General features: G+C 38.9%; 2 protein-coding genes across 3 annotated transcripts; one reads left to right on the top strand and one right to left on the bottom strand.

Annotated features, from left to right (window-relative positions):
* Positions 1–354: 354 nt before the first annotated feature.
* Positions 355–15,503, bottom strand: LOC127434283 (cyclin-dependent kinase 8-like). 2 transcript variants are annotated; one of them, XM_051686906.1, is made up of 13 exons: positions 15,079–15,503; positions 12,148–12,223; positions 6,738–6,848; positions 6,512–6,652; positions 5,159–5,216; positions 4,911–5,042; positions 4,632–4,775; positions 4,310–4,379; positions 4,146–4,218; positions 3,947–4,044; positions 3,093–3,180; positions 2,838–2,999; positions 355–2,371 (listed from the first exon to the last, which is right to left on the bottom strand). In XM_051686906.1, the coding sequence occupies exons 1-13, from the start codon at positions 15,204–15,206 to the stop codon at positions 2,246–2,248; spliced, it is 1,407 nt and encodes a 468-aa protein (XP_051542866.1). In that variant the 5' UTR covers positions 15,207–15,503; the 3' UTR covers positions 355–2,245. The 2 variants fall into 2 exon arrangements, with proteins under 2 accessions (XP_051542866.1, XP_051542867.1); XM_051686907.1 differs by having other exon boundaries at positions 3,102–3,180.
* Positions 15,504–16,760: 1,257 nt separating this feature from the next.
* On the top strand, positions 16,761–24,452 carry LOC127434282 (E3 ubiquitin-protein ligase RNF6-like). The gene is made up of 4 exons (XM_051686905.1): positions 16,761–16,872; positions 18,048–18,203; positions 18,663–18,776; positions 20,743–24,452. Exons 1-4 carry the CDS (start codon positions 16,761–16,763, stop codon positions 22,548–22,550), a joined length of 2,190 nt encoding a protein of 729 aa, XP_051542865.1. The 3' UTR covers positions 22,551–24,452.
* The last annotated feature ends 2,504 nt before the right edge of the window (positions 24,453–26,956 follow it).

Genomic DNA, 26,956 nt, shown 5'->3' with positions numbered 1-26,956 from the left:
TTAGCCGCTCTTGCAGTGGGCTTTAAACACATAATACGCTCCAGCAACTAGAAGTCAGGATGAAAATGCTTTATAAAACGTACTTATCATAAAACAAGGCAGAATTATTTAATAATAACATCGAGCATTCTCTAAAATAGTTTCTTTGGTAACACTTTCCACTGATGTTCGCTTTGTTAACCGTTTATATACGGTGCAATGCCCGATAAATTGTGAGCCGTTTAATCTCACGTTATAAATCCTTAATAACACTTATTCAACAGAAGTAACCAATGAAAATGTACATTGGTGTAAAGCAGACACACGTGAGGCATTTATTAAGCAGTGGCCGACAACAGAAACCTCTCCATAAAGTTAGTTTAATGGTCATCATCCTTTATTATATGATAAAAAATTAACAAAGACCTGAAAAGTGTTTTTGCAGAGGAATTCAGGTAACACGGACTAGGTAAAACCATTCTTTTGACATAAATGTGACAATAACAGTGACAACACAAGTAAGCCAAGACATTAATATAGTCATTAACACACTTATTAATATACCACAAAGTGGACTGTAGCAAAATCTCACTTTAATAGTCTATTTTGCTTCTTTGTGACATAAATCATGAATTAGGGCATTTTATGTTTATGACTAAGTATGAATAAGAGTATTATTAATTAAGCATTTATAAAATGTAAGTTAAATGCTTACTATCTGGCAAGTTTTGGATGAACGTTGTGGTTTTATGCATGCTGCTAGAACTGCATAACATTTTTTATAAGGCATTTTTAAATGACTCATAAGTCGATAATGAACTATTTTATAAACCCTTAATAAAGGTAACATTAATTGTTACAGTTTCTTTCAATGATCTAGGGAAGTCTGGACGTTTATGGAATAATTGTTATTGATGGTGCAACACCACATTATAATTTCCCAATGTCTCCTTGTTTCTGACTGAGTCATATTTGTAAGCTTTTGCAAAAATCTACATGTATTACAGTACAGCTTCAAATACTGTACATTAATGAACTTCAAATGCAGTATTTTCATACATTTTAAATGTCATTCATTTAAAATAGATGATCAAAGATAACCCAGCCATAATAGCAACAGAAAAAATCCCTAAACAATTGCTCAAAATTAAATTTAAAAATTCAGTTATAAACTAAAGGTGCATTGCAAATTTTAGTTATTATTGTTCCTGGTACTGCAATCAATCAATCAATCAATCTCGGACTCACTCACACACTCACTCACACTTTATCTTTTTAAACGCTTACACTTTTATTTGTTTAATGTAAAATATTTCATTACAATACAGTACAATGCATGTTCAATCTGCTGTCCACACAACTAGTTTTGTCACGAAATTCTTAAGGGTGATCTTTCACACATAACAGCCGGTCTGACAGCAAAATAGAAGTTGCTGACCTCTCCTAACGTAAAACCAAAACATTAAATTATTTAACTACTAAAATCAAGTTTACTGTTTTTTTTTATTATTTATATATATATATATATATATATATATATATATATATATATATATATATATAGCTATATAGCATACTACCAGTATAATCCAGCAGGGGGCACTAGAGGTTCTCATAACGCTTCAGTCAGCAGCTCCAGCACAGAGAATTCGGTCCCCAGCAATGGGCTGAGAGTGAGTGCTTGAATGCATCTGTGTGTGTAAGGGCAGACGGAAAGACAGACAGACTAAAAGCAAGTCATTCTATCTTTGCTGGCAGTCACATAGCAGCTTTAGTCTTGGAGAGGCCAAAGGTCTTTCAAAGTGAGGGCAAGAAGGACTGGGGCTTCAGAAACTAGTTGGTATGGTAGATATTCACTTCAAACCAAACCAGTCTTACTACAGTGTGCAGCTGTTCAGTACCACACATTGAGAAAGTTTGTTGTTTTATTGTGTATTTTGTCCTACTTTTATGTGAAGGATCACAGACTTGCAGCGAAGACTTGAACTATCACCAATGATACACATATCTGTTTTCCTCAGTCTTTAGGATTGTTTTCACTTCGGTTTCATTTTTCTTTCTCAGCTGAGGATACTGTCAGCTCTATGATACTGATGCGTTGTTAGGTTAGTTAGCTTCATGTACGGTTATTGTTCCTGTGGTGTCTCTATGGAAATGCTGAACAGCAAGTGCCAAGTGGGGTAAGAGGGTGGTTTGCACCAGGTCCACGCCCACCTCTCTAAGTACATTCTCCCTAGTGGTCGATGTGAGGGGGGCGTGGCCTGACTCAGTAGCGGTGGGTCTGGTGTGAGTACTGTGGAGGCTGCTGGGAGGTAGAGGAGTATCCCATGCTGCTTTGGGGCAATGATGTGCTTGGTCCTGGGTTCTGGTAGGCAGCATGTGGATTGGAGCGCTGGAACAAGGAAGAAGGGTGTACTTTTTCTGCATCTTTTTTTAAATAATAATAAATAAAACGTTTTAATTTAAGCTATGTAAATAGGGTGGGAAATTAACACCCGCCACTAGCCAAATGGTTATTTTGTCTATTGTACCAGCTACTGTGGTGGTGAGTAGCACATCTTGGATTGGGCATTGACAAGAAATGCTCTAGCTTAGTAAAAATCACACACATATAGAAGTAATACATTTGATTACAACTTTGCTTTGTAGCGAATGCGTCTGCTTAATGAAAATACCCATTGATTACTGCTGTCAGATGTGCATTTGCTCTATTTAACATATATACTACTGAGTTCTTAAATATATAACAAATTGGGCATTCAGTAGCCACTGTGGCTGGTGAGCAAAAACATAATTTCCACCAATGTTTGTAAAGTAACAAGATAAAACAAATGAATGCTTGTGTTTTCATGTGTTACCTGGTAATCTGAGGTCATGATCAGGCCACTTGAGGTAGTAGTGGGCGGGACCACTCTCACCTTCTTCAGAGGCGGGCCTTGTGCGTGGCTGTTGTCTGGGTTACCTGTGTGCCCCGCCCCATTGGTGTGGTTGTTTCCCTGCTGCTGTTGCTGCTGGTTTTTCTGTGGTAACAGGAGAGCAAGAGGGAGCATTACAACTCACTCTAAACAGAAACACACACATACACATAAACACTCAAAAAGAAACAAACACACATTTCTCACTTTATCAGCCTTATCTTCTGGCTCCTCTTCTGTCAGGAATTCTCGTTTGGGATAAGGAATCTGGCAGCCAGCAAATACACTAAACAAAACACACATAAAAGTAAAAAAAAAAAAAAAAATGTTTTAAATAACTTCTCATCCAAGTATTGCAACTGATTTAAGTGTACTGTACATACTTTAAACTGTGTACATGTATTGTAATACAGTTTACATATATTGTCCTATTTCTTCGACAGCTTGACTTTTTCCAGAAGCACCCAGAATTACTTTCATATGGGCATGCACATATATGCTATAAATGAATATTTATAAGGTATTTACATGATGAAAAATTCTGATCAATACAGGTTTTTGTCAGTCTTAAGGTATCTACACACAGCCGAGTTAAGCCTGCTCTGTGCCAGTTTAAAATTCTTTGTAAAGACGCAATGCCTTAAGCTTTGTTGTAATCATGACAGAGCATATGTTTAATAATTTTGTTTTATATTGAAAAGTTTAAATATAAACATGTTTTCATTCATTTTATATTTTTAGATTAATCATTTTATATTTAAAACATTAATCTCATAACATTATTTATGTAATTGTAATTGCTGTGTAAATGCATTTATGCCACCTCTGAGCAGCATTGAACAGTCTGTGTAAATACACCTAAATGCCACTTCAGATGCAGCCTCTGTGCCACCTTTGCAGTGTAAAGATGGCTTTATTTGGATTTCTAGAATCAGAATATTGGCTTATTTAGGTTAATGCATTTACATGACACGTGCATAATCAGAACAATCATATTCCGATATTAATCAGTCCATTTCACAAAAGCTGATTTTGGATTTGACGCCACTCACTCAGACGTGGGTAAAGGCTCTTCTAGGAAGTACGGGTCTTGCATGGCCTGCTCAGACGTGATTCGGCGGATTGGGTCCATAGTGAGCAGCTTTTGCAGCTGAGAGGAAGTTCAGATGTCAATAGTGTGAAGTTTCTAAATAAATGTATGATTTTCCATAGTTGTACTGTATGTTCTGATAGAGTCAGTGATTCACTCACCAAGTGGAATGCTTTGCTGTCAGGTTTGACTTTATGTTTCTCCATATACTTTATAAGGCTGCAGTTAGTGTACCTACAGCAAGAGGGAGGAGTGTCATCACTGAAACACCTTATAAATGTGTAAACATTTCAGCAAAGCAAGCCAGAGATTAAATCGAACTAACGTATTCCTCCTAAAGTCTTTCATCAATGTAGAGTGTTCTGGCATCTTCTTAATGTCCTCCCAGTCTTTGTCTGAGAAGAAAATTAGATTAGGCCTTTCAAGTACAACTGAACTGTAACAGCAGAATAAAAGTTACTTGTTTAATACATTTATATTGTCTATAGATTACTTCTGTATGAGAAAACGGACTTTGAACACATTAAAAATACATTGAGGGAACGGTTACAAATGCTTGTTCAGCACAAAAACAGTCTCAAAGCTCAATATAGCTGAATCAACTAGTTTTGAATGACGACTGGACAGCACAGCATAGCGCTGAATACCTGCAGGAAAGCCCATGACATTAAAGATGCGGTCCAGCTGGTCATGATGGTAGGGATTACTGGTCTTAATATCCTCCTGTCTACAGTGGAAGATAGGCTCTGAGGTCAAAAGCTCGGCAAAGATACAGCCAATCGCCCAGATGTCTGTGGAGGAGAAACATGAAATCTAACATACAAGACAGGGACAGCAGCAGTCCTGAGGGAGATGTGATGTTGCATAAGACATAATTGTTTTTCACATATGCATGGACAAGCATGTGCATATGCACACATACACACCAATGGCTTTGGTGTAATGCCTGGCTCCCAGCAGAAGCTCTGGTGCTCTGTACCAGAACGTAACAACTACAGGGTCCAGATCTGCTAAAGGTTTCAGTGGTGAATTGAAGAGCCGTGCAAAACCCATATCCGCTGCATACAAAGCATAGGATAGTTATGATTGTGAAGCGAAACAATCAAGTGCACATATATCTGTTCTTCTTGTTGAGTATGGAAAAAAAAACAAAAAAAAACAGCTGATGTCATACCTATCTTTACACGTCCTCTTTCAGGACCTTCTCCCATTACCAAAATGTTGGCAGGTTTCTGTGGTGAAAAGAATCAAAGTTCAAAGGGCAGGTCAAAGTTTCATGTTTAAACACTTCCTCTCTCATTTAATTCTGTATCTTTAAAGTGCTGGAACACATGGGCTAATGGTTCTGTTAAAAACATTCCCCTTTATACAGTTGTGAGTGCCATATATATCAGAAGTGAATTCCTTAATTCCAACACATATAATGTTTAAAGGAATAGTTCGCCCAAAATTCTCTCATCATTTACTCACCCTCATGCCATCCCAGATGTGTATGACTTTCTTTCTTATGCTGAACACAAATTAAGATTTTAAGAAGAATATCTCAGCTCTGTAGCTCTATAAAATTATAAGTAAATGGTGGCCAGAACTTTGAAGCTCCAAAAAGCATATAAAGGCAGCATAAAAGTAATCTATATAACTCCAGTGGTTAAATCCATATTTTCTGAGGCAATATGATGTGTGGGTGAGAAACAGATACATTTTTAAGTCCTTTTTTTTTATTTATTTTTTTTTACTAGAAATCTCCCTTTTTACATCCACATTTGTCTTAAGTTTTTTGGAAATTCGCATTCTTCGTGCATATCGTAACCTACTGGCCGGGACTGGTCAAAGGTGGAGATTTATAGTAAAAAAGGACTTAAATATTGATCTGTATTGACCCACAACAGGCCACCATTCACTTGCATTGTAGGACCTACAGAGCTGAGATATTCTTCTAAAAATCTTTGTTTGTGTTCTACAGAAGAAAAAGTCATACACATTTGGAATGGCATGAGAATGAGTAAATGACAAGAGAATTTGTGGGTATACCTTCAAAATCTATTTTAATGCTGTCTGCCTTGTGTACTTCCATTGTATGTGCCTCACCATAACCATGATTTTTGCTTTTTTGTTTTTTTAGGACAAGCAAAATTTATTTTTTGTGGTTATTAACATTATACCACAAATTCTGTGGACAGAGCTTACTGTCAGAGCACATGCCTTTAAAGCAGATCAGATGTGAAAATAAATAATCTAATAAAAATTTAATAAATGCTGACACCTGCTGGAAATATTGTCATGACATTCATGATAACAAGCCAGGTTTCATTACATTCAACTCATAAAAATAATATTTTTGAGTGAGATGACTCAGGAGCAAGAATTCAGATTTGACAGGCCTCCTGTCATTTATCATCTCACTAATCAAAAAATTTAATGAAAAGAATGATAACCATGCCAAATCAAACACTTCTGGATGGGTACGAAATGCACTAGTGTTCAGTTTGCCAAAGACAGACACACACACACACACACACAAGCTCACCAGGTCCCTGTGCAGGACCCAGTTGGCGTGCAAATAGTGGATGCCGTCCAGGATCTGGTAGAGCAAAGACTTAACCATCCCACGCGGCAGCTGAAGAGGCTTCTTATTGGCCTTGGAGGCTCTGTGGAACTTGATGATGTGCTACAGAGACACGTACACACTCAGCAAGACGTGCATACAAATATTTCTGTGTGTGCATGAATATGTGCATTTGAGTGTATATTACCCAGAGGTCATGTTCAGCATAGTCAAAGAGAAGCCACACTTTGCGGTCGGCATGTGACAGGAAAACCTTCTGCAGTGAGATCACATTGGGGTGCTTCAGTTCACGCAGCAGCTGCAGGGAGCAAAGAGAACCACACACACACACACACACACACACACACACACACACACACACACATGCACACCCCCACTGAGACAGACATCTACAGTGCACCCACAGAACCCAAAGTACACAGAACCACATCAGTCTTAAGTAAGTTTGTTAAGCACTGCATTACTGCAGAATGACCGTCTGTTTTTGAAAAGGTAGTCTCTAAAACAAATCCACATTTTGGACCACATTTTGATATTTAGAAATTTCATGTAGCTAAATACTCCTTTAGCTAATGATTTTTGTACAAAATAGCTATTTTGTTAGCAATGAGCACACTACATTGTACATGAGAATTTGAAGGTTTTTTTTATTATGCAGATTTTTAATGCATCATATAAGTGTAACCCAAGTACTTAAGGGGATAGTTCACCCAAAAATGAAAATTCTCATAATTTACCCACCCAAGATTTTTAGAAAAATATCTCAGCTCTGTAGGTCCATACAATGAGAGAGAAATGAGATCTGTTTCTCCCCCACACCTATCATATCGCTTCTGAAGCTATGGATTTAAACACTTAAGTCATCTGGTTTACTTTGTTTCCTTTGTGATTTTTGGAGCTACAAAAGGTCTGATCACCATTATATGGCCCTACAGAGCTGAGATATTCTTCTAAAAATCTTTGTTTGTGTTCAGCAGAAGAAAGTCGTACACATCTGGGATGGCATAAATGATGAGAATTTTCATTTTTGGGTGAACTATCCCTTTAAAGATCCCCTGAAAAAATCAAAATAATACTTTTGTGGCATTTAGTTTGTATGTTGCTTTGACGTTCAGTTTTAGTAGTTACACATTTCAAATTTACAGTATTACAGTACAAAAATATTGATGACTCATACTGCACTACACAGATTTCTGTGCAATCAAATGGTCTCTGGAATGAGCAACAGACCAGCACGTAGCCAAGAGGGCTGAAACGATTAGTCGGCGTTATCGACAACGTCGACAATAAAACATTGTCGACAAAAATTTCCATTGTCGAATAGTCATTTGATCTCATTTAACATAACATGTGATCATATGAAACTCCAATGATGGCGCGCGAGAGCAGCACTGCAGTTCGCGCCTGACTGAGGAGAGGAAGAAAACAGCTCACAGCCCAGATGCATTCTAAACATTCCAAACAGCTTCAGGTGATGTAGATCGCAAAGTATGAGGGAATTATACAAAAAATACCAAATAAGTAAGTATAGGAGCACACTTGTTGTGGAATAAGTGGAGCTGGACCTGCCGCTCCGCTGAAGCAAAACTTGCGTGTCGAGCGTCTTTAAAGGAAACACCCCGGTGTTACATCTTTATAGCTTTATTAAAGTTCAAATAATAAGGAAGCAGGTCATGTAAATAACTACAAACTCCAAAACTGGCATTTCTCTGTGCGGTCAGCGCCTCTTCTATGAGCTGCGCGAAGTGTCCCGATCTAAGGGGGAGAGATTAAAACTGCACCCGGCTGATGGTGCAGTGACGCTCATCCCTCGAGCATGCACGCTTAATGCAGCTAGATTATAACGTGATGGCTCGCGATGTATTGAATCATAATATATGTCACTGTGTGTTTATAAGAAAATTGGCAATAGCTTTATTAATAAGTGAGAGTTTTTTTTGTGTGTGAGTTAAAGATGGACTGACGTAAACAAAAAGGTGAGACAAAATTTTGTTTTTGTTTTGGCTTGTTTTCCAATATAAATATCTAAAACATCTTTAAAACAATGTACATTTACTTTAGAAGCTATACTGCAGAAGAAAAAAATTTTATCTGAGAATGTTGAATATAATATTAAAAATACAAATCCTTTAAAAAAAGATGCATTCACCTGAGAAGCAGCATATAAGATATTTAGACTCGCTTTTAGAGAATAGATCTTGAATTGAAGTATATTTTGTCTTTACTGCACTCGCAGAAGTAGAACCAAGTGAAAAAAAATATACTTTTATAAAAAATACACTTATATTTAAGATACATTATCTTAAAGCAAGTCTAAATATCTTATATGTTGCTTTTCAAGTAAATGTATCTTGTTTTAAGGATTTTTAAACAATTTTAAATGGAAAACAAGACAAATACACTTGATAACAAAAGGAATTTTTTGCTGTGAATTTTTAACAGAATTTTAATGAATAAAAGTGCTTTTTCCTTCAATTCAGTGAATGACATTTAGAGGTATTTTTAAAAGATGATTTTGTCCTCTTTATTGTTAGTAAGCACATTTTATACAACCTTTTAAATCTGGGCACAAGCTGAATAATCGGTTAAGGGCTAATGATTAATCATTGCAATAATCGCAGAATAGTCTAATAATCGTTAGATTAATCGATTATCAATCGTTAGTTGCAGCCCTAGTAGCCAATCATTGTTCATAGATGTAAGAAAATCCTGTTGGTTATTTACAAACCTTTGGATATGTCCCACCCAAATGTTGTTTCAATAAGAAACAAACACAGGACAAAAAACTGCATTCATCATGTGATTTTTATGGAATCTTCAAGACCTAAAAATCACTAAACACATGAAGAGATCTGAGGCCATCGATCGTTTCAGATTCATTCAAGACCAAAATGTTTATTCATAATAAAACATTCTACAGACACTTCTCTTCTAAACAAGTTACAGGGCCAACTGTCAGGCCCGGTTCTACAGACAGGGGTGCTAAGCACCCTCAAATAAACGCTAGAGCACCCTTAATTAAATATGCAAGCCTAATAACACAGTAAAGTGGCAAAGCAGATTTCCTTGAATCCTGAAGAACACATACGCAAAATCAAAGTATTATCAAAGTCATTCTAGCAAGTCAGTCCACTGCCGCCATCTTTGGAACACTCTCGGGAGGCTATTTCCAGTCATGCCAGTGCAGCTCCTATCTACTTGAATGGAGAAAGACCAAAATCTCAAAAATGGTTGGTAAAGATTACAATCAAAGAACATATTTCAAATCAGCAATAAAATCTGACAATACCTGAATCATAAATTGTGATTCTTTACCTCATATTATGCTAAAAACGCAATTTTCCCAGCTTGTATAGCTAATGCGCGTTCTAAAGTTGATTGACAGGTAATGTCTGTATCTAAAAGGTGATTGGCTCTTTTTTTTCTCCCCAATTCTCAATGCACTCTAAGTCCTCGTGGTGGCGTAGTGACTCACCTCAATCCAGGTGGTGGAGGACGAATCTCAGTTGCCTCCGCGTCTGAGACCATCAATCAGCGCATTTTATCACGTGGCTTGTTGAGCGCATCACCGCTGAGACATAGCACGTGTGGAGGCTTCGCGCCATCCACGCATAACTCACCACACACCCCACCGAGAGCGAACCACATTATAGTGACCACGAGAAGGTTACCCCATGTGACTCTACCCTCCCTAGCAACCGGGCCAATTTGGTTGCTTAGGAGTCACTCAGCACACCCTGGGATTCTAACTCGCGAACTCCAGGGGTGGTAGTCAGCGTCTTTACTCACTGAGCTACCCAGGCCCCAGGTGATTGGCTCTTTGGTTGAGCATTCCAATTTCTCCCATTCATTTAAGTAGAATTGACCCATTTCTGCTAAATAATCTCTGGTATTATCTTGCATATCAATGGGTGAATCTCAATTCAAAGAACGCAGAGAATGGACTTGCATTCTTATTAAGACCGATCTTGCCAAACATCCTTGGAAGAATGAACTCGGAAGGACAGGAGGACATAGAACGCATCTATTTTGAGGATTGAGATGTTCTTGCGTTCTTCCTGTTACACAACTGCCCGTCACAGCACATTTGAAGCCAGTAAAATAAATTCTGGCATTAATACACACCAGTGACAGCATTATAATCAGACCAGTGAGATTTGATGGACTAGTAGCACTTTGAAAGAAAAAAGCCTGTTACAACTAATTTCCTCCATGTGTTTATTACTTTATTAAAATGACACCGAACAAAACAAGTTCTCATGGTCGTCAGACTTTCACGAGCTTACTGCGGGAAACACTTGATGGGAAAAAACATGACAAATGTCCTTCTTCAGCTATCGTAAAGCCATGATTTCTAAGACTTCAAACAGGTTTGGTGTGCTTAAGAACATATCCGGGTAATTTTATTTGTTCTCTGTACTTGCATTTTGAGGATTGGAATCCCATTTTTCGGCAGTGGATGATGACGTTGAACTAGTCTATGAGAAGGTAACGACACAAAAGAACGCACATTTTTGCACATATATCAGGCTTAGCATTCTTTTTTCATGCGTCCATCGTACAATTGAGCATTTGATTGGTTAAGACCTCCGCTCGAGCAAAGAGTATTTTTAGTGGAATTATCTTGTTCCAAGAAAGCCTGTTGCTTTTGATTTCTGCTATGGGATAAATCGTCCCATAACTGCTGGTCAAGGATCAGTTTCTCAAAGCCAAATCCAAACCCTTAACTATTAATGAAACGCAAAAACTTACTCTAGATCAGTGGTTGCTGAAACATCTTCCAAAATTGCATGCTGCATTCATGTGCAGAAGCTATATTGAACATTTAAAAAAATACCTTTTCTTAAACGAAGGCAATGTAAATTGTGGATTAAATATTAAGTTGATTTGGTAGCATTAAACATGATTTCACCTATTATTTTTTTTTTATTATTACATTGCGTGTCCACTTCATACACAGCACCCTCACTATTTTCAGAAGCACCCTTGACTTTGATCTCAAACTGTGCCTGCCAACTGTAATAAGGCAGATTTCACTAGCTCCCTCCATGGTGACCAACTTAAACCGTGCAAAAGCCTTGGGAATTAACCATAAACCTTGCAGGTGATGTCCCATATCTTTTGCATTTAGGCTACCATAGCCAAAAAATGGGAATTTATCAAAAATAGCATTCTTAAAATGTTAAGTATGTAATATTTTTTACTTCCAAACAGGTTTCCAGAAACACTCCCTCCGTCTGCCTTTGTTCGAAAGCAATGTTTAGAAAGCACCACAGAGCCAGTGTTTTCACTCTTTGGCAAGTCAACCAACCAATGGCTTACTGCACACTAAACTAAGATAGAAGGATATATTTTTTTAACATCAAAAATTTACACATTTCATTTCTAAAGAGCATTTACTGCATACTGCACTTACATGTTCAAACAGTTGTTGGAATGTTAAAAGAAGTTGTTTTAAGATTTACACACTCTAAAATATTCACGTGCCCCAAATGTGTTTCTAGGAACTTTAGTTAACCAAGATCGCATGTGCCAGAGCTACTTTACCTGAAGATCATCCTCTTGACTGGAACACATTTAAAGCTTGATGTACTTACTGCTATCTCTCTGCAGGCAGACATAGAGATTCCTGTGCCTTCAATTTGCTTCAGAGCATAGTCTTTATCATCCTTCCTGCAAATGGAGATAGCGGCAACCACAATTACTCTTCAGTATATTTCCCAAAATCTGTACTTACAGAGCACATTAAACCACTTACAAAGAGAATAAACCTGTTGGGGAAGACTAGGGAGGCTCTTCCAAGTCTAAATGGTCCCCAAAGATTTGTATTCTTTTATTTACACCACACCTTCCAGCAACGAAAGTCTTACAATTGCTAAAGTGGGGCGATGAAGGTAAGAGGGAATGGCCATGTTGAGATCAGGACCTAAAAAACCTCATGCCACAAACCCATAAAAAGTCCTAATGCCCTGTCCAGTTTCAGGAGAACAAATTAGCTGTAAACCACTCAAACAACCAGCACTTTTAGTGAACAAAAACATCTTTAAACACTTAGGACGCTCAAACGAGACTTTGGCCGCCAGGCTGTCTGGACTTTAATAACTCAGCTTTGGGCACCTCAGAACCAACTTAACTCATCAGTAGATCCATTCTTCTACCAATATAAATAGTTGGCATTTGGTGTGAACAAAAGCTTGCAGCACACAAACCAAAAAGTTATTAAGAGTTAAACATCAATTTAGTGTGTGGGATCAGTATGGAAAACAGACCTCCCGTACCCATACAAAAATACAATAAAATATTAGGAATTCTGAAAGAAGGTTTTTATCACATTGGTAAGAATGCTATTTCAGCTGCCTAAATATGACCACCGATGTCCTGCAGATATTAAGGGCTATTTTCAGTAAAGCTTTAAGCATCCTCAAAAAATTAAAAAATAAATACAAGTAAAATGTAGTGTGCTTTTTGTTTTTCCACCAAGCCACAGCTGCCACAGCCCTAATTTCTTGCTAATTAATGCAAAATTATTTGAGACATATGGTAATTTTGTTATTTTCCAAGTGTGAGTAATTAAACCATGGAGTAAAATCAAACAATGCAGCTAAAATTGGCAATCAAAAGAATTGCATCGGTGTGTACTGTGTAGTGGTCTATTAAAGAGACCTGACAAATATGTCTAAACTTTAAAATGTAGAAAATCAAAGCTGAAATATATATGCATTATTATCTAATCCTACCAAGAAATGTAACACTTGTTATACTGTTTTCTGTAGTCCTTTGATCATTGTGTTTGAAGGTAATCATTTGTCTTGTTTTGGATGAAGAGTACCGATAAAATCCTGTGTCTGTGTCAGGTAGTGAGAAAGTTTGCAGAATGTGCTTCGGCAAGATACCAAAAACATTGAGAGCAAAAGAATTTCTCTCAATAAACTCCCTTTTTTTCCCCAACAGACTTCTAATAAAACAGACCTCCCAATTCTCTTTTCCAGCATTCTTGGATCAGTAGATTATAACCTATCGTCTTCTGTGTGTTTTCTCCTTGTGATTTTCTTTCGCATTCAAATTGGCACCAAATACTTCACATAACCTATTCGAGTCATGGTCATTTTATTACTTTCCAAGAGGGGATAATTACTTAGGTTATTAATTTAAAGGTGCACAAGTATTTTTTTTATTTTGTTTAGGTTGTGCTGGTCAATATGGCAGTCATCTAGGAATAAAGGCCCCCTCAAAAGGTAAACATTACAAATTACACATTATCTACTGCATATACATTACTTTAAATCATTGAGTAGTTAACACACTGATCTCGTGTGAATTGTACTCATAGAATGAGGCATGAAGTCATAGATAGCACATTTTAATGTAACTTTAGTTGATGTTTGCAGCATCATTAAAATGCAAGAGTTTTCAGTTACTGATGCCAATGTAGAAATGCACTATTAACAATCAGCCCTAATTCATTTAATCCATGAGTGAAAGTGTCCAAAACAGGGCAGGTACTAAAATTAAGCTAGTAGTCTTTAACTGGTGTGTGATACTAACATGGCAGCCCCCATGAGGGGACCCTCTCCATGTAGTATAAAACCGCTTTTATAAGGTTACTGATATGTCGTCTTCATCTCATGTGAGTGCTCATGAGTTTATACATACGTTTAACAATTACTATAAATTGCAACTTTTTAATGAGAAAAAAAAAAATACGAAATACAAAATGTACCTTTAAAATATATTGTGTTTATTTGGCCCATCGCCTGTTGTTTATTTACTAAGCATTTAAGTTGTGGCACTACATTGATCTTTTTGGGGTAACATAGACTTGTTGACATAAAATTATGTGTCCTTTTTCTTGGACTACAAAGCCAAGCACGTCATGGCTGTATTTTAGTTCTAAAAACCTTTCATTATCACTAACAACAAATGCTGCGACGACAGAATTGGTAACAAACTGGTGAGTGACTCCGAACTGCGCAGTGTCATTGACGTAGAGTGGTGCTGAATACAATAAAAAAAATAAAAATAAAAAACAAATAAAAAAAAAAGACAGACAGAAAAAAAAGAAAAGAAAAAAAAACAACAACCCAGTAGAAGCCCTGCAACCTAAAGACACCTGAGAATGGCAACGAGGACCCAAGAGATCCTCCTCTAAACCCGTGAACTGGAGCGGATGCAGCTGTACGCTGATACCGATCTCTATGGTAACATCTCATGAGTGACGTCAAGCATATTAACACTACATTCATGTATCGACATAATATTGAGATTTAAGTAGTTTTTTTATTGGTCTAGAAAACAGGGCTCACAAAATCATTCCTGCCTGCTGACGTACATTCAAACCCCCCCTCAAAATGTGGTTTCACTGGCGCTGTGAGCGGTGCAAATCTACCTCTTTTATAATATAAGAAATGTGTCTCTATAAAAAAGGTGGACATGAGCGGCTAACACGCTGTCTATTTTGATTTCTGAGAGCAGAATGCGACGGGAACGCAGGCCTCGTATCGATGCACAAGTCTATCCTGCAAACTCACCCATCTTTCCTCTTGGCTTTGTACACATGGCCATATGTCCCCCGTCCAACTTTACATCCCTCGTACTCAAAGAGATCCTCGACTCGTTCTCTCTCCCCGGTGAGCTTCTCTTTGAAATCATAGTCCATTTTCACCGTTATAACGAGGATCCGGGCTGCGCCTTCCCTTTAAAGCGCCGCTGGGGAGGCAACTTACTTCAAGCCCCGTTTAGACAATTAGTTGCCTTCCCTCGCGCGCTTTCAACTTTACTAAAGAGTCCACATTTACCGCGAGCAATTACGGGCGGCTGAAACGATGTATGAACAACGTGCGCTTCTGATCAGGCAAAAAACGCAAAGTGTTACTGGGTTATGAGTCGCTTTCTTCGATCTTTCTCTGCAACTGCGCTGCTCAGCCGGTATCTCACCCGGGAGAGTTCAGCGTCCACGTACGGCAATGTCGCAAAACGTCGTGAATGGCACTAACAACCGAGCAATGGGCTTTGTGGCGCACCACGTGGATTTTAACTCTTCTCAGCCAAAGAGCACTTTTGTGTTGCATTATATTTTCGTTGTAGTTACATAAATATAAAAGAGCCACACACATTTTAAACAAGTATTTGGCTCCAAAAAGCATATAAAGGTAGCATAAAAGTTAATCAATATGACTCCAGTGGTTAAATCCATGTCCTCAGAAGTGACATAATAGGTTTGGGTGAGAAACAGATAAATATTAAAGTCCTTTTTTGCTATAAATGACCACTTTCACTTGCACATTTTCCTTATTTATTTATTTATTTATTGGCAATTTGCATTCTTTGAGCATATCGCCACCTACTGGTCGGCTATATTATGTGGTGAAAGGTGGAGATTTATACTGAAAAAGGACCATTGACCTGTTTCTCGTCCATACCTGTAATATCACTTCTGAAGACATGAATTTAACAACTTGAGTTGTATTTATTTCTTTTATGCAGCATTTATGTGCTTTTTGGAGCTTCAAAGTTCTAGCCACCATCACTTCCATTGAATGGACCTACAGAGCTGAAATATTCTTCTAAAAATCTTAATTTGTGGGGTGATGGGATAATTTATTTTTTGGGTGAACTATTCCTTTAACACAGCGTTCCATAATGAATTCTTCATTCTAAATCTAAGGATTTGCCCTCCCTGCAAAAGTTATCTCCAAAAGGCATTTTTTTTTAAGTATCTGAGATAAAATTATTTTAAAAATAGTTCAATGACAAAAGTAATTCAATGCACTTGAATTAAATAATAAATATAAAGGGCTCACACTGTCAGGGTAAATTTGGAAATATCCGGGAATTTTGTAATCGTGATTTTCAGGCCTAGAAAAACCATGTATATCTCAATAGTGAATATATATATATATATATATATATATATATATATATATATATATATATATATATATATATATATATATATATATATATAATCCTTATCCAGTAAGTACGAATAGCTGAGAAAATAATAACATTTAATTTGTTAAAAGTTGTGAGAACAACCCTGAATATAGAAAGTAATATGAATATCTGCAGAATTTAGTTTTGATTCATGTATTGCACCACAACAAATGACTGCATAGACGAATTGTCAAACTTGATATGGTTGATAAGTTATTAATCTGTGTATTATAGTGTTGTTATGCATCTATAACAGTGGGGATCGTTTTTTGCGCACATGGTAGTTGTCCGGACAGTTGTTTGTGTAGCTCCGTTAGTCCCATCTTGCCTACATTGTAATCAGAGCGCAGAGGAAAGAGAGCCCGTCCATATTACAGCTGCTGTTTCAGGTACCTAAATATCTATAACTTGCGTTGTCTCTTTATTTTGTTCTTACTCTGCGTAGTGTTAATACAGTTCACATTTCCTGTTACATTGTTGTGTCAGTGACATTTTTCTCATCTTGTCAAAATAATGATCTAAACCTTTTCATTGGCCCACAGTTAGCTTGTCAGCAATCTGTCGACACCATCAAAGGTGTTGCGCATTTTAAATGACAGCTCACTCACTCTCATGACTTGCGTTTGCCCGATGACAGGCGGTGGTGACAGTTTAATGACAAATTTAAAATGCGAATTTCAGCAAGTGTAGAGTGCTAGCCGAGGCTGTTTTATTGTCTCTCTCGGGTAGGTTGCTAGCTGACATGGAGACCGACTTTTTCTTGGCTATGTCCCTGCTCAGAGCGATGGTGATTGGACAATCAACGTGTCAGTCATCGCTACTGGCTCGCTCATTGGTTGTGAAGCTGACAGCGTCAGTTTTGGTGCTTGACTTGTTCTGCGGTGCTCTCTGTGGCCTACTGTATGACATATTAGAACAGAGCAGCGGTATTGGATAAATTACAAGGATGTTGTTCAGTTTTATTAGTTTGACGCGATTGTTAATGCCATATTGGTATCGTTGCTTGTTGACATGTGTCAAAGGTGTTTTTTTCCCCCACACTGAGGATATTCGGATGGCCTGGCGTTCATTTTGTCATGCAATCCTCTAATGGTGGCTGTGTGAGACTGAGAAGTTTATGGCTCAGACTCTCTTTAAATGTACACATTATTTCCGACGTGCATTTTCATGCCGTTTCATGATCATTGCTAAATAAACAAGCCTGTCTTTGCTTTGTCAAAACATAACATCCAAAGACTACATTTTGCCCTGGTTTCCAATTTTTCCAGTGTCACATTGGTAAAATGCTTAATGAACTCTTTTTGTATTGTTTTCGGTAAGTCATAGAGATTTAGTGTAGTATATTATTGTAGACCAATATTAAGTCAGGGTAAACTGACCTTTGGCAAGGAGCCGAAATTTTCGGCACTTGTTTATTCTATGGAAGATTTGAAGGAAGCAAATGAATGGTTGGATTTCTATGGCATTTGATGGTGTAAGCATCACAGTGGGTCATAAACAGCGCACCATTTGTATCTCTTTAACAATGTTTCCCCCTTTTTGTCTTTGGAATATCTATGAGCAGCGGTTTCTGTGGTGATGGACCCTCCCGGCGGGCGAGACGAGCGTCATCGTCAGGCAGAGCGCCTTCGGCGGGAGGAGGCATACTATCACTTCATTAACGAATTGAGTGAGGAAGAGTACAGACTAATGAGAGACAGCAATCTACTGGGAACACCTGGTGAGCACACTCCAAATACAGACATACGCAAAGATACACACCATGCTTTGGGACTAGGGCCATTTCAGACCATTCTAGCGCCCTAGGCGAGATCCCTTTTGGCGCCCCCAGTGGCGCCTAGTTCACCTATGCCTAGAAACGGCCCTATTTGGGACCCTCTGTAGCACACAGTTCAATAATAATGTAAATCGTACTTTACGCTGGAGCCCTTAGTACTCTTATCACCATACATTGTTACATTATCATAGTTTTGATCATTATATATATTTATAAAGAAAAGTCAATTTACCACTAATGCATTTCAGTTTTACCATTAATAAGTAATACACGTATACTATAGTCACAACATAGAAATAAAAAAATTCAGAGCATGGGAAACTAGAAATCCCCAAACATAGCCTTTCACCCAAAGGAACCAAATATAGCTCTTTTGTAAGGTGTGTCTTTGTCTGATCATAGGTGAAGTCACAGCAGAGGAGTTGAGGCAGCGTCTGGATGGTGCAAAGGAGAGAGTGTCTTCTCAGCCACGCCCTGAACCACGCCCACAGAACAGTGAGGCAGAAGGCAGTAGTGGTGAGTACTTAGAAAGGATTTTAAATTCAACTGGGCAACTCTCATAATAACTTTTCTTTGAATAATCCACTGGTTTTGCATGAAATATTATAGTGAAGCATATTGCTCGTAAGCAGGTGCAGACAGAATTTGCAAACTTTTCTGGGCATTTTCATTTTTCTGCATTTTCATTTTACATGTTTAAATTAGTCTAAGGCATATCAGTATTGCTCACTATGTAAATTATACTGTGTACAATTTATTCAAATTGTGAATTACACTTTTTTTGTTCTCAAGTTGTTTTGATGCGTAGCCTTCATAAAGAAAATGACATGCAACTGCCCCATACAAAATAAGTATTTAAATGTAATTCTATTAATATTTTTGTTATTAACAATTTTATTTGATTCCATTCACAAAATAAATAAACATAACAGAAAATATGGAATCAAATTATATACATTAAGCCCCTCCCCCCGACCATAATAGTAACATTTTAATTTTTAAAGTTTATCTGTAGCTAGCTACACATTGTCATATGAACATTAAACAACACTGATTCAGTAAGTTCTTTCAGTCAAGGATGCAGAATTGTAACATAATACTGAATATAATAATCATCATACTAATAATGTTTAATATTACTACATTAAGGGGGCCTGGGTAGCTCAGCGAGTATTGATGCTGACTACGACCCCTGGAGTCACGAGTTCAAATCCAGGGTGTGCTGAGTGACTCCAGCCAGGTCTCCTAAGCAACCAAATTGGTCCAGTTGCTAGGGAGGGTAGAGTCACATGGGGTGACCTCCTCGTGGTTGCGATTAGGGGTTCTCGCTCTCAATGGGGCATGTGTAGTAAGTTGTGCATGGATCGCAGAGAGTTGCATGAGCCTCCACATGCTGTGAGTCTCCGCGGTGTCATGCACAGCGAGCCACATGATAAGATGCACGGATTGACTGTCTCAGAAGCGGAGGCAACTGAGACTTGTCCTCCGCCACCCGGATTGAGGTGAGTAACCGCGCCACCACGAGGACCTTCTAAGCAGTGGGAATTGGGCATTCCAAATTGGGAGAAAAGGGGATATATATATTACAACATTAAGAAATTAATTTTATTATAATAACTAATAATAACTACATTATTATTATTATTATTATTATTATTATAGAAGTCATATTTCTCTAAAGATTTCTTAACTTGTACTTAACTTGTTGCTATGGGACCTGGTTAAAAACTGTAGGAACTTTCTGTGTGAAGTCGCGTTAACAATAGCCTTTGAAAGGCCGCTTAATAATTCTAAATATGGTGAAATGCTCTCATCTCCGCTTCTGTCCACTAAAACCTGGTGTTATAGGTTTGTTTTCGATTTGTATAGTAACTTGTAGTGGCCAATTAAAGTGAATTTAGAGCGCTGTAAATATAACATGATCAGCTCATGTTACCAAACTGAATCAAACGCAACACATCTGTTATTCTGTCCACGAGATTAAATTTGTGGAGCGAGCACAGAACTGCCTCATGTGTGCTCAGAACAGAGATGTGTAGCGTGTGGCACATGCAGACTGTTTGATATAATCACAGCCCTTTGCGGTTTAATATTCACATAAGGTCATGATTTATATTTTATTTCAACGGATCAATCAGCCCTACACAATGCAATAGAAAGACGTGTTGTTTTTGCGCTATTTCAAAGCATGTGCTCTTTTTATCTCATCACATTCAATTGAGACTGCAAGCTCACATCTTGGGCATCATTCTTTTACCATGGCGCTGGAGATTCAGTAGGAAACACTGTTCTGCAAAGTTCTGCAAGGGCAGGTTGCATTGTGGACCTACTTGTATGAAAAAAAAGAGCGAAAGGGATCAAATTAGTTTGTGCAAAAAGAAGTAAAGGATGAATGTGCGTTGTTTTATAATCCTCCGTAACATTCATAAATATATGGTGTGAAATTGGAATAGTACAGTTTCTTAATGTGTTTCATTTCCAGGTGCCGTTGAGCCAGGTGCGGAGACATCTAATGGAGACTCCCTGCTGGAGTGGTTGAACACATTCCGGCGCACGGGAAATGCCACACGTAGCGGGCAGAGTGGCAACCAAACCTGGCGTGCTGTCAGCCGCACAAACCCTAACAGTGGCGAGTTCCGCTTTAGTCTTGAGATCAACATCAATCACGAGCAGCCCGAGCCTGGAGAACACAGTGACACACCTGACCCCTCTGAACTCCCAATGCCTCCTCCCCCAGTGTCGCCTGCAACTGTACCCACGACCCCATACAGCCCCATAAGAAATGCACCTTACTCACTTCAAAACCCTGCACCATTCTCTACTACAGCCAGGCCCACTTTGGGAAGGAGGGCTGCAGTGCGTCGTAGTAGTAGTAGCTCGGCTCCACCTATAATACCTCCTCTTACAGCACAGGCTCCTTCCACAGCTCTGAGGAGGAATCTGCCCCCTTTGCCAAGTCCTTCCCCTCCACAGGCTCCTCTCACCTCTCAGTCACAAGAGCAGGATAGTGGTGCTGTAAGGGGTCAAATACAGGTCACAACATCTTCAGTTAATGCAGAGGAAGGGCAAAATGCGAATGAAGGCCCAGACTGCCCCAACCCCCTGCCTCAGCTTGGCCCTCAGGTGGCACCAGCGGGGCGTGAGCCGCGAAACAGTAGGACTCGTTCACGTGGCCGTGTCCGCAGGGCAGCAGGAGGAGGTGGGGCTTTGTCTCGCTCCTCAAGACGTAGCCGCTCCCCTCTGGACAGAAATCCTGCCCCCAGTGTTAGCCCCATCCATAGCAGCAACACTCCACAAGTGGAGGCCATTGGAAGTACAGCTGTTCCTATGGAGATTGGTGAATCTACTGTAGAGCCGGCTGCGCCTACGGAATCTCTCCCAGAGGCAGGTGAGGAAGAGGGCGAGACACCTGCATCAGGTAATGGAGGAGTGCGGCGCCACCCCACGATCATGCTGGACCTCCAGGTGCGGCGTATCAGACCAGGCGAGAACCGTGACAGGGACAGCATTGCCAGTCGTACGCGTTCTCGGGCTCGTGCCGCTGAGAACACGGTTACTTTTGAGAGTGACAGTGGAGGCTTTCGCCGTACCATCTCCCGCTCGGAACGTGCAGGAATCCGCACTTACGTTAGCACTATACGCATCCCGCTACGCCGTATTTCTGAGACAGGCCTAGGCGAGCCCAGCTCAACAGCACTGCGCTCCATCTTGCGGCAGATCATGACCGGCTTTGGCGAGCTTAGCTCCCTCATGGAGACAGAAGCGGACTCAGAGACTGCTATGCCAAACCAGGACTCTGCTCCGGCAGCCAGAGCCCAGGCATACCGTGTAAATGGCAATGAGGGCGTTACAGCCCACAGTGGGGTGGAATCAGCTGAAGAGGTTTTAGCGGAGGGTGAGGAGGAAGGGCAAGTACGGGTGAGTAGGACTGGGACAGAGGGACGGCCTAGCAGTAGAGACACTAACAATCTGGTGGAGAACGGCACGTTGCCTATCCTGAGGCTGGCACACTTTTTCCTACTCAATGAAGATGAAGATGAGGAGCACCCGCGGGGCCTCACCAAAGAACAGATCGACAATCTTGTCACACGCACTTACGGTCAGGTTAACCTGGAGGGTGAGCAGGGCCGCGCTTGCAGCGTCTGCATCAATGAGTATGCTCAGGGCAACAAGCTGCGTCGTTTGCCCTGCGCCCACGAGTTCCACATCCATTGCATTGATCGCTGGCTATCTGAAAACAACACTTGCCCCATTTGCAGGCAACCTATTCTGTCCAGCCATCAGGAATGATGTCAGGCTGTCACTTTCAATTAGTGGGTACCTGTACATAGTGCTTCAATGTTTTCATTCTCTGAGATCCATTGTATTCAAGCTAAAGGTAGAACCAAAAGCAGAAAAATTACTATAATGCAGAGATTTAACAAAGCTTTATTTTTTTAGACTCCTTTTGTTTTCTGCACTTGTTTTCATTTTTTCACTTGCATTCTCTCCATGATCTCGCCATTATGGATTGTAGGCATATTATTAACAGACAGTGTGACTAACTCAGAAGGAGTTAGTAATGTTAGCTTCAGTTAATTCTGTCCCACTTATGATTTTAAGTTGATTTTGGTGGCTCAAAACAGGAATTCTACAGATAGACTTCTACAAACTCTTTAAGTACATGTAAATATGTGAATGTCTGTTTTTGGTTTTGACAGTAAGACATATTCTAGGAAGAAACTTAAGCTCCTGGTTTAATTTGCATTTTAAAAAGGAAATTTACATTTAAGCGCTTGTTGCAGAATTCACCATTTTGAAGCTGTTATGACAGTCCTTGTATGTTGGGCAAATTAATTTTAAATGCGTTTTCAATCAAAGCAGGTTTTAAGTGTGAGTTTTATGGGGTTGATAAGAAAAGGTATGGGATATATCTGGACAGAGATTATGTTTGTCAGTGCGGTTTCTCTTTGAGTCCAGTTTTATAGGGATTAGTCCTTATGAAACTCTAATAACTGCATCTGCATTTTACATTAAGGGAAACAGCAGCAAGCTCCTCCACCAACACTACACAACACAGTAATTTTATAAGCGTGGTCATTATTTTCCCAACAGACTGAATATGCTGTCCATTTTGAGTGTCATTACATTTCTAATGTGAACAAGCCATTTACATTTGAACTACAGCATTTTGGAGTGCAGATCGGATTATATGAAATTGTACGACCTAGGAAGTGCATGCTTGATTTGTCTTTGGTTTACCTGTGCTTAAACATGGTAAAGCCCTTTCATCATCCAGCACATAGTTCACAATGTTTTAATGTCAGGTGAGAATCAATTTAAGCTTTTATCCTAAAGCACTTGTCAGCAGCTGACCCATAGGGCAGTACAATCAAGCCTGTCATAGGTCAGAATTATATGAGAAGTTCAATGGGCAATGAAAGATACTGATTGGTAGTTAAATATTAAAGACCTATGTTTGTTATTTAAGATGTTTTCCTAATTCTTACCCCTCTTATGTAACTACCTTTATTGTTTTTATCATCATGAGCCCCATATCTTACACACATCATGATCCTTCCTCTGGCCTGCCCTGATCACCTTCCCTTCGTGCACGGTTATTTTAATGTACAGTGGTTTCACTTATGGGCTTGTCTGAAAGCCCAGTTTCCTCCAGTCACCATTTTGTACCATTCATGCAGTGTTGCTCATCTCCACGTGAAGCAGAGCATGAAGTAGGAGTCCTGAATGAAAGATCATGAATGTAGTGGTACCTTATTCTCTTAAAGGTGCACTTTTCCTCAGTATACAAAAGATGTCTATGTTTCAGGATCTCAGTTCAAACAAAGATAAATCTGTTATTAAACAGCTGTCCTCAAAGTTTTTGTTTTCTTGTATATTAAATATCCCTTTATTTTGTCTATATGTTGTGAGGATGTGTGTATGTTATAAAAGAAGTGTGAATTCTAAAATTCTAAGTATGTGTGTTGCAAATGTGCGTGTATATGTCTGTTGAATGCTGAATGGAATAGAATGGTTTTCGAGGCGTTGTGTAACTGAGAGTGGGGGGATATTTGGCCATGAAGTTTAGATACTTAATGATGAAAAAATTACATCATTAAGCAATGACTATGTATTATGTTATAATGTGATGCTAAAACTGAAGAATATGTATTCTGTTACTATGTAATAAAATAAAACACATTGATTTTCTTCTCTGCTCCCTAACAATTAAAGCCAGGCTTCATTATTCCTTGGAATTTGGAAACATATTGACTTTTCACTCTATGAATAATCCTGAGAAATCATTGTTTTAAACCTAGAGTTATTTTCCTTAAGGAATAGTTCACCCAAAAAATTACAACTCTCTAATAATTTTCTTACCATCATGCCATCCCAGATGTGAATAACTTTCTTCTGCAGAACACAAATAGAGATTTTTTTTTTTTTAAATATGTCAGCTCTGTAGGTCCATACAATGCAAGTGAGTGGTGGCCAAAATTTTGAAGTTCCAAAAAGTACATAAAGGCAACATAAAAGAAATCAACATGACTCCAGTGGTTAAAACCATGTCTCCATGTCTTATAATCAATTTTAGGTGAGAACAGACCCTTATATATGTAACTTATTTTTCACTGTACCTCTTGCCATTGCAGTCTCTAGCCATGATCATGATTTCAAGCTTGATTGCACGTCCAAGTGCTTGACGCATGCCCAGAGTGCTAGATGGTGCTAGGAAGTGTAAAGGCCAAAGTATACTTTGCACATCTGCATTGCGGATCGCTCCACTCACAATATGTGTGACATGCATTTCTTAATAATTCAGTCCACGAGGCCCAACCGCATACCAGCCAGATTTTCTCGACTCGTGGGTGCGGTCATCGTCTGTGCACGTCGTCAGCGCATGTGCCGGCCATTGACTCTACTTAAAGAGTATCACAAAGAAGTTGTAGTGGGTATGCGTCAAACGTTTTCGTATACGCTGGGGGTCAGAAGAGTATACTCACAAAGTTAACGTGGTTGACCAGGCGCAAGCCGATCCAGAACACGCAAAAATGTAGTATACTTGGGCCTTATTCGAGCTTGAAATCATGATCGTGCCTAGAGACTGCAAAGGCAAGAGGTACATTGAAAAATAAGTTACATTTGGGTCTGTTCTCACCTAAAATTGATTATGTCACTTCAGAAGGCATTGATTTAACCACTGGAGTTTTATGGATTACTTTTATGTTGCCTTGATAAGCTTTTTGGAGCTTCAAAGTTTTGGCCACCCTTCACTAGCATTGTATGGACCTACAGAACTGAGATAAAAATCTTCATTTGTGTTCTGCAGAAGAAAAAAGTCATAAACATCTGGGATGGCATGAGGGTGAGTAAAGGATGAGAACATTTTCATTTTGGGGTTAACTATTCCTTTAAGGCCAATTTTAACCATAGGTTCACACTTGAACTTAATTTTGAAGTAATGCAATTATGAAAAGGGTTATGGCTGCTTTTTACCCTGGGTTACAAAGCCCTACTTAGGGGTAGGATTAGCACTGCATTGCGGTGCCAAAAGTATACATTGTGAATTACTAACAAGGAGTAAAGTAAGGATAGTGTGAAGCATGGAACAAGATAAGCCAGAATTAACTAGTGGTTCAAATTACCCTGAAAGTGTGAAGATAGTTCCTTACAAATTCAACCCAAACTGTTCATGCACCTGATGCATTTGGCCTCCTTTGTGTCTTTATTTAAAATATGAATAGGAGATTTAAATTCATTACCTTATTATTTTACATGGTAGCCAACCAAATAGGCCTAAACTATGAATATATAGAAATTACAAACCATATTCTCTGGTGGCCAAAAGTTTGAAATAATGTAAAGATTTTGCTGTTATGGAAAGAAATTGGTACTTTTATTCACCAAAGTGGCATTCAACTGATCACAATGTATAGTCAGGACATTAATAACATGAAAAATTACTATTGCAATTTAAAAAAAAAAAAAAAATGAAATGTTCAGAACTTAAACTACTTCAAAGAGTTCACATCAAAAAATCCTCCACATGCAGCAATGACAGATTTGCAGATCCTTGGCATTCTAGCTGTCAGTTTGTACAGATACTCAGGTGACATTTCACCCCACACTTCCTGTAGCACTTGCCATAATGTGGCTGTCTTGTCGGGCACTTCTCACGCACCTTACAGTCTAGCTGATCCCACAAAAGCTCAATGGGGTTAAGATCCATAACACTCTTTTCCAATTATCTGTTGTCCAATGTCTGTGTTTCTTTGTCCACTCTAACCTTTTCTTTTTGATTTCAGTTTCAAAAGTGGCTTTTTCTTTGCAGTTCTTCCCATAAGGCCTGCACGCCTGAGTCTTCTCTTTACTGTTATACATGAAACTGGTGTTGAGCAGGTAGAATTCAATGAAGCTGTCAGCTGTCAGACATGTGAGGCATCTATTTCTCAAATGAGAGACTCTGATGTACTTATCCTCTTGTTTAGTTGTACATCTGACCTTCCACATCTCTTTCTGTCCTTGTTAGAGCCAGTTGTCCTTTGTCTTTGAAGACTGTAGTGTACACCTTTGTATGAAATCTTCAGTTTTTTGGCAGTTTCAAGCATTGTATAGCCTTCAATCCACAAAACAATGATTGACTAAAGAGTTTCTAGAGAAAACTGTTTCTTTTCTATAATTTTTGACCTAATATTGACCTTAAGACATGCCAG

This window comes from Myxocyprinus asiaticus, chromosome 44, assembly GCF_019703515.2.
Source record: "Myxocyprinus asiaticus isolate MX2 ecotype Aquarium Trade chromosome 44, UBuf_Myxa_2, whole genome shotgun sequence".
Taxonomy (NCBI): domain Eukaryota; kingdom Metazoa; phylum Chordata; class Actinopteri; order Cypriniformes; family Catostomidae; genus Myxocyprinus; species Myxocyprinus asiaticus.
The sequence above is the reverse complement of the archived record's forward strand: the minus strand, read 5'-3'. Positions and strand labels throughout refer to the sequence as shown.

Bases quoted from the DNA above. Each gene is read 5' to 3' on its own strand.
- LOC127434283 (XM_051686906.1), bottom strand. From the start codon at position 15,206: ATGGACTATGATTTCAAAGAGAAGCTCACCGGGGAGAGAGAACGAGTC. The intron at 5,043-5,158 runs GTATGACATCAG...CTTTGTATGCAG, and splicing joins AAGAGGACGTGTAAAGATAG to CGGATATGGGTTTTGCACGG. The intron at 4,045-4,145 runs GTGAGTGAATCA...ACTTCCTCTCAG, and splicing joins ACAGCAAAGCATTCCACTTG to CTGCAAAAGCTGCTCACTAT.
- LOC127434282 (XM_051686905.1), top strand. From the start codon at position 16,761: ATGGTAGTTGTCCGGACAGTTGTTTGTGTAGCTCCGTTAGTCCCATCT. The intron at 18,204-18,662 runs GTGAGCACACTC...GTCTGATCATAG, and splicing joins CAATCTACTGGGAACACCTG to GTGAAGTCACAGCAGAGGAG. The intron at 18,777-20,742 runs GTGAGTACTTAG...TTTCATTTCCAG, and splicing joins TGAGGCAGAAGGCAGTAGTG to GTGCCGTTGAGCCAGGTGCG.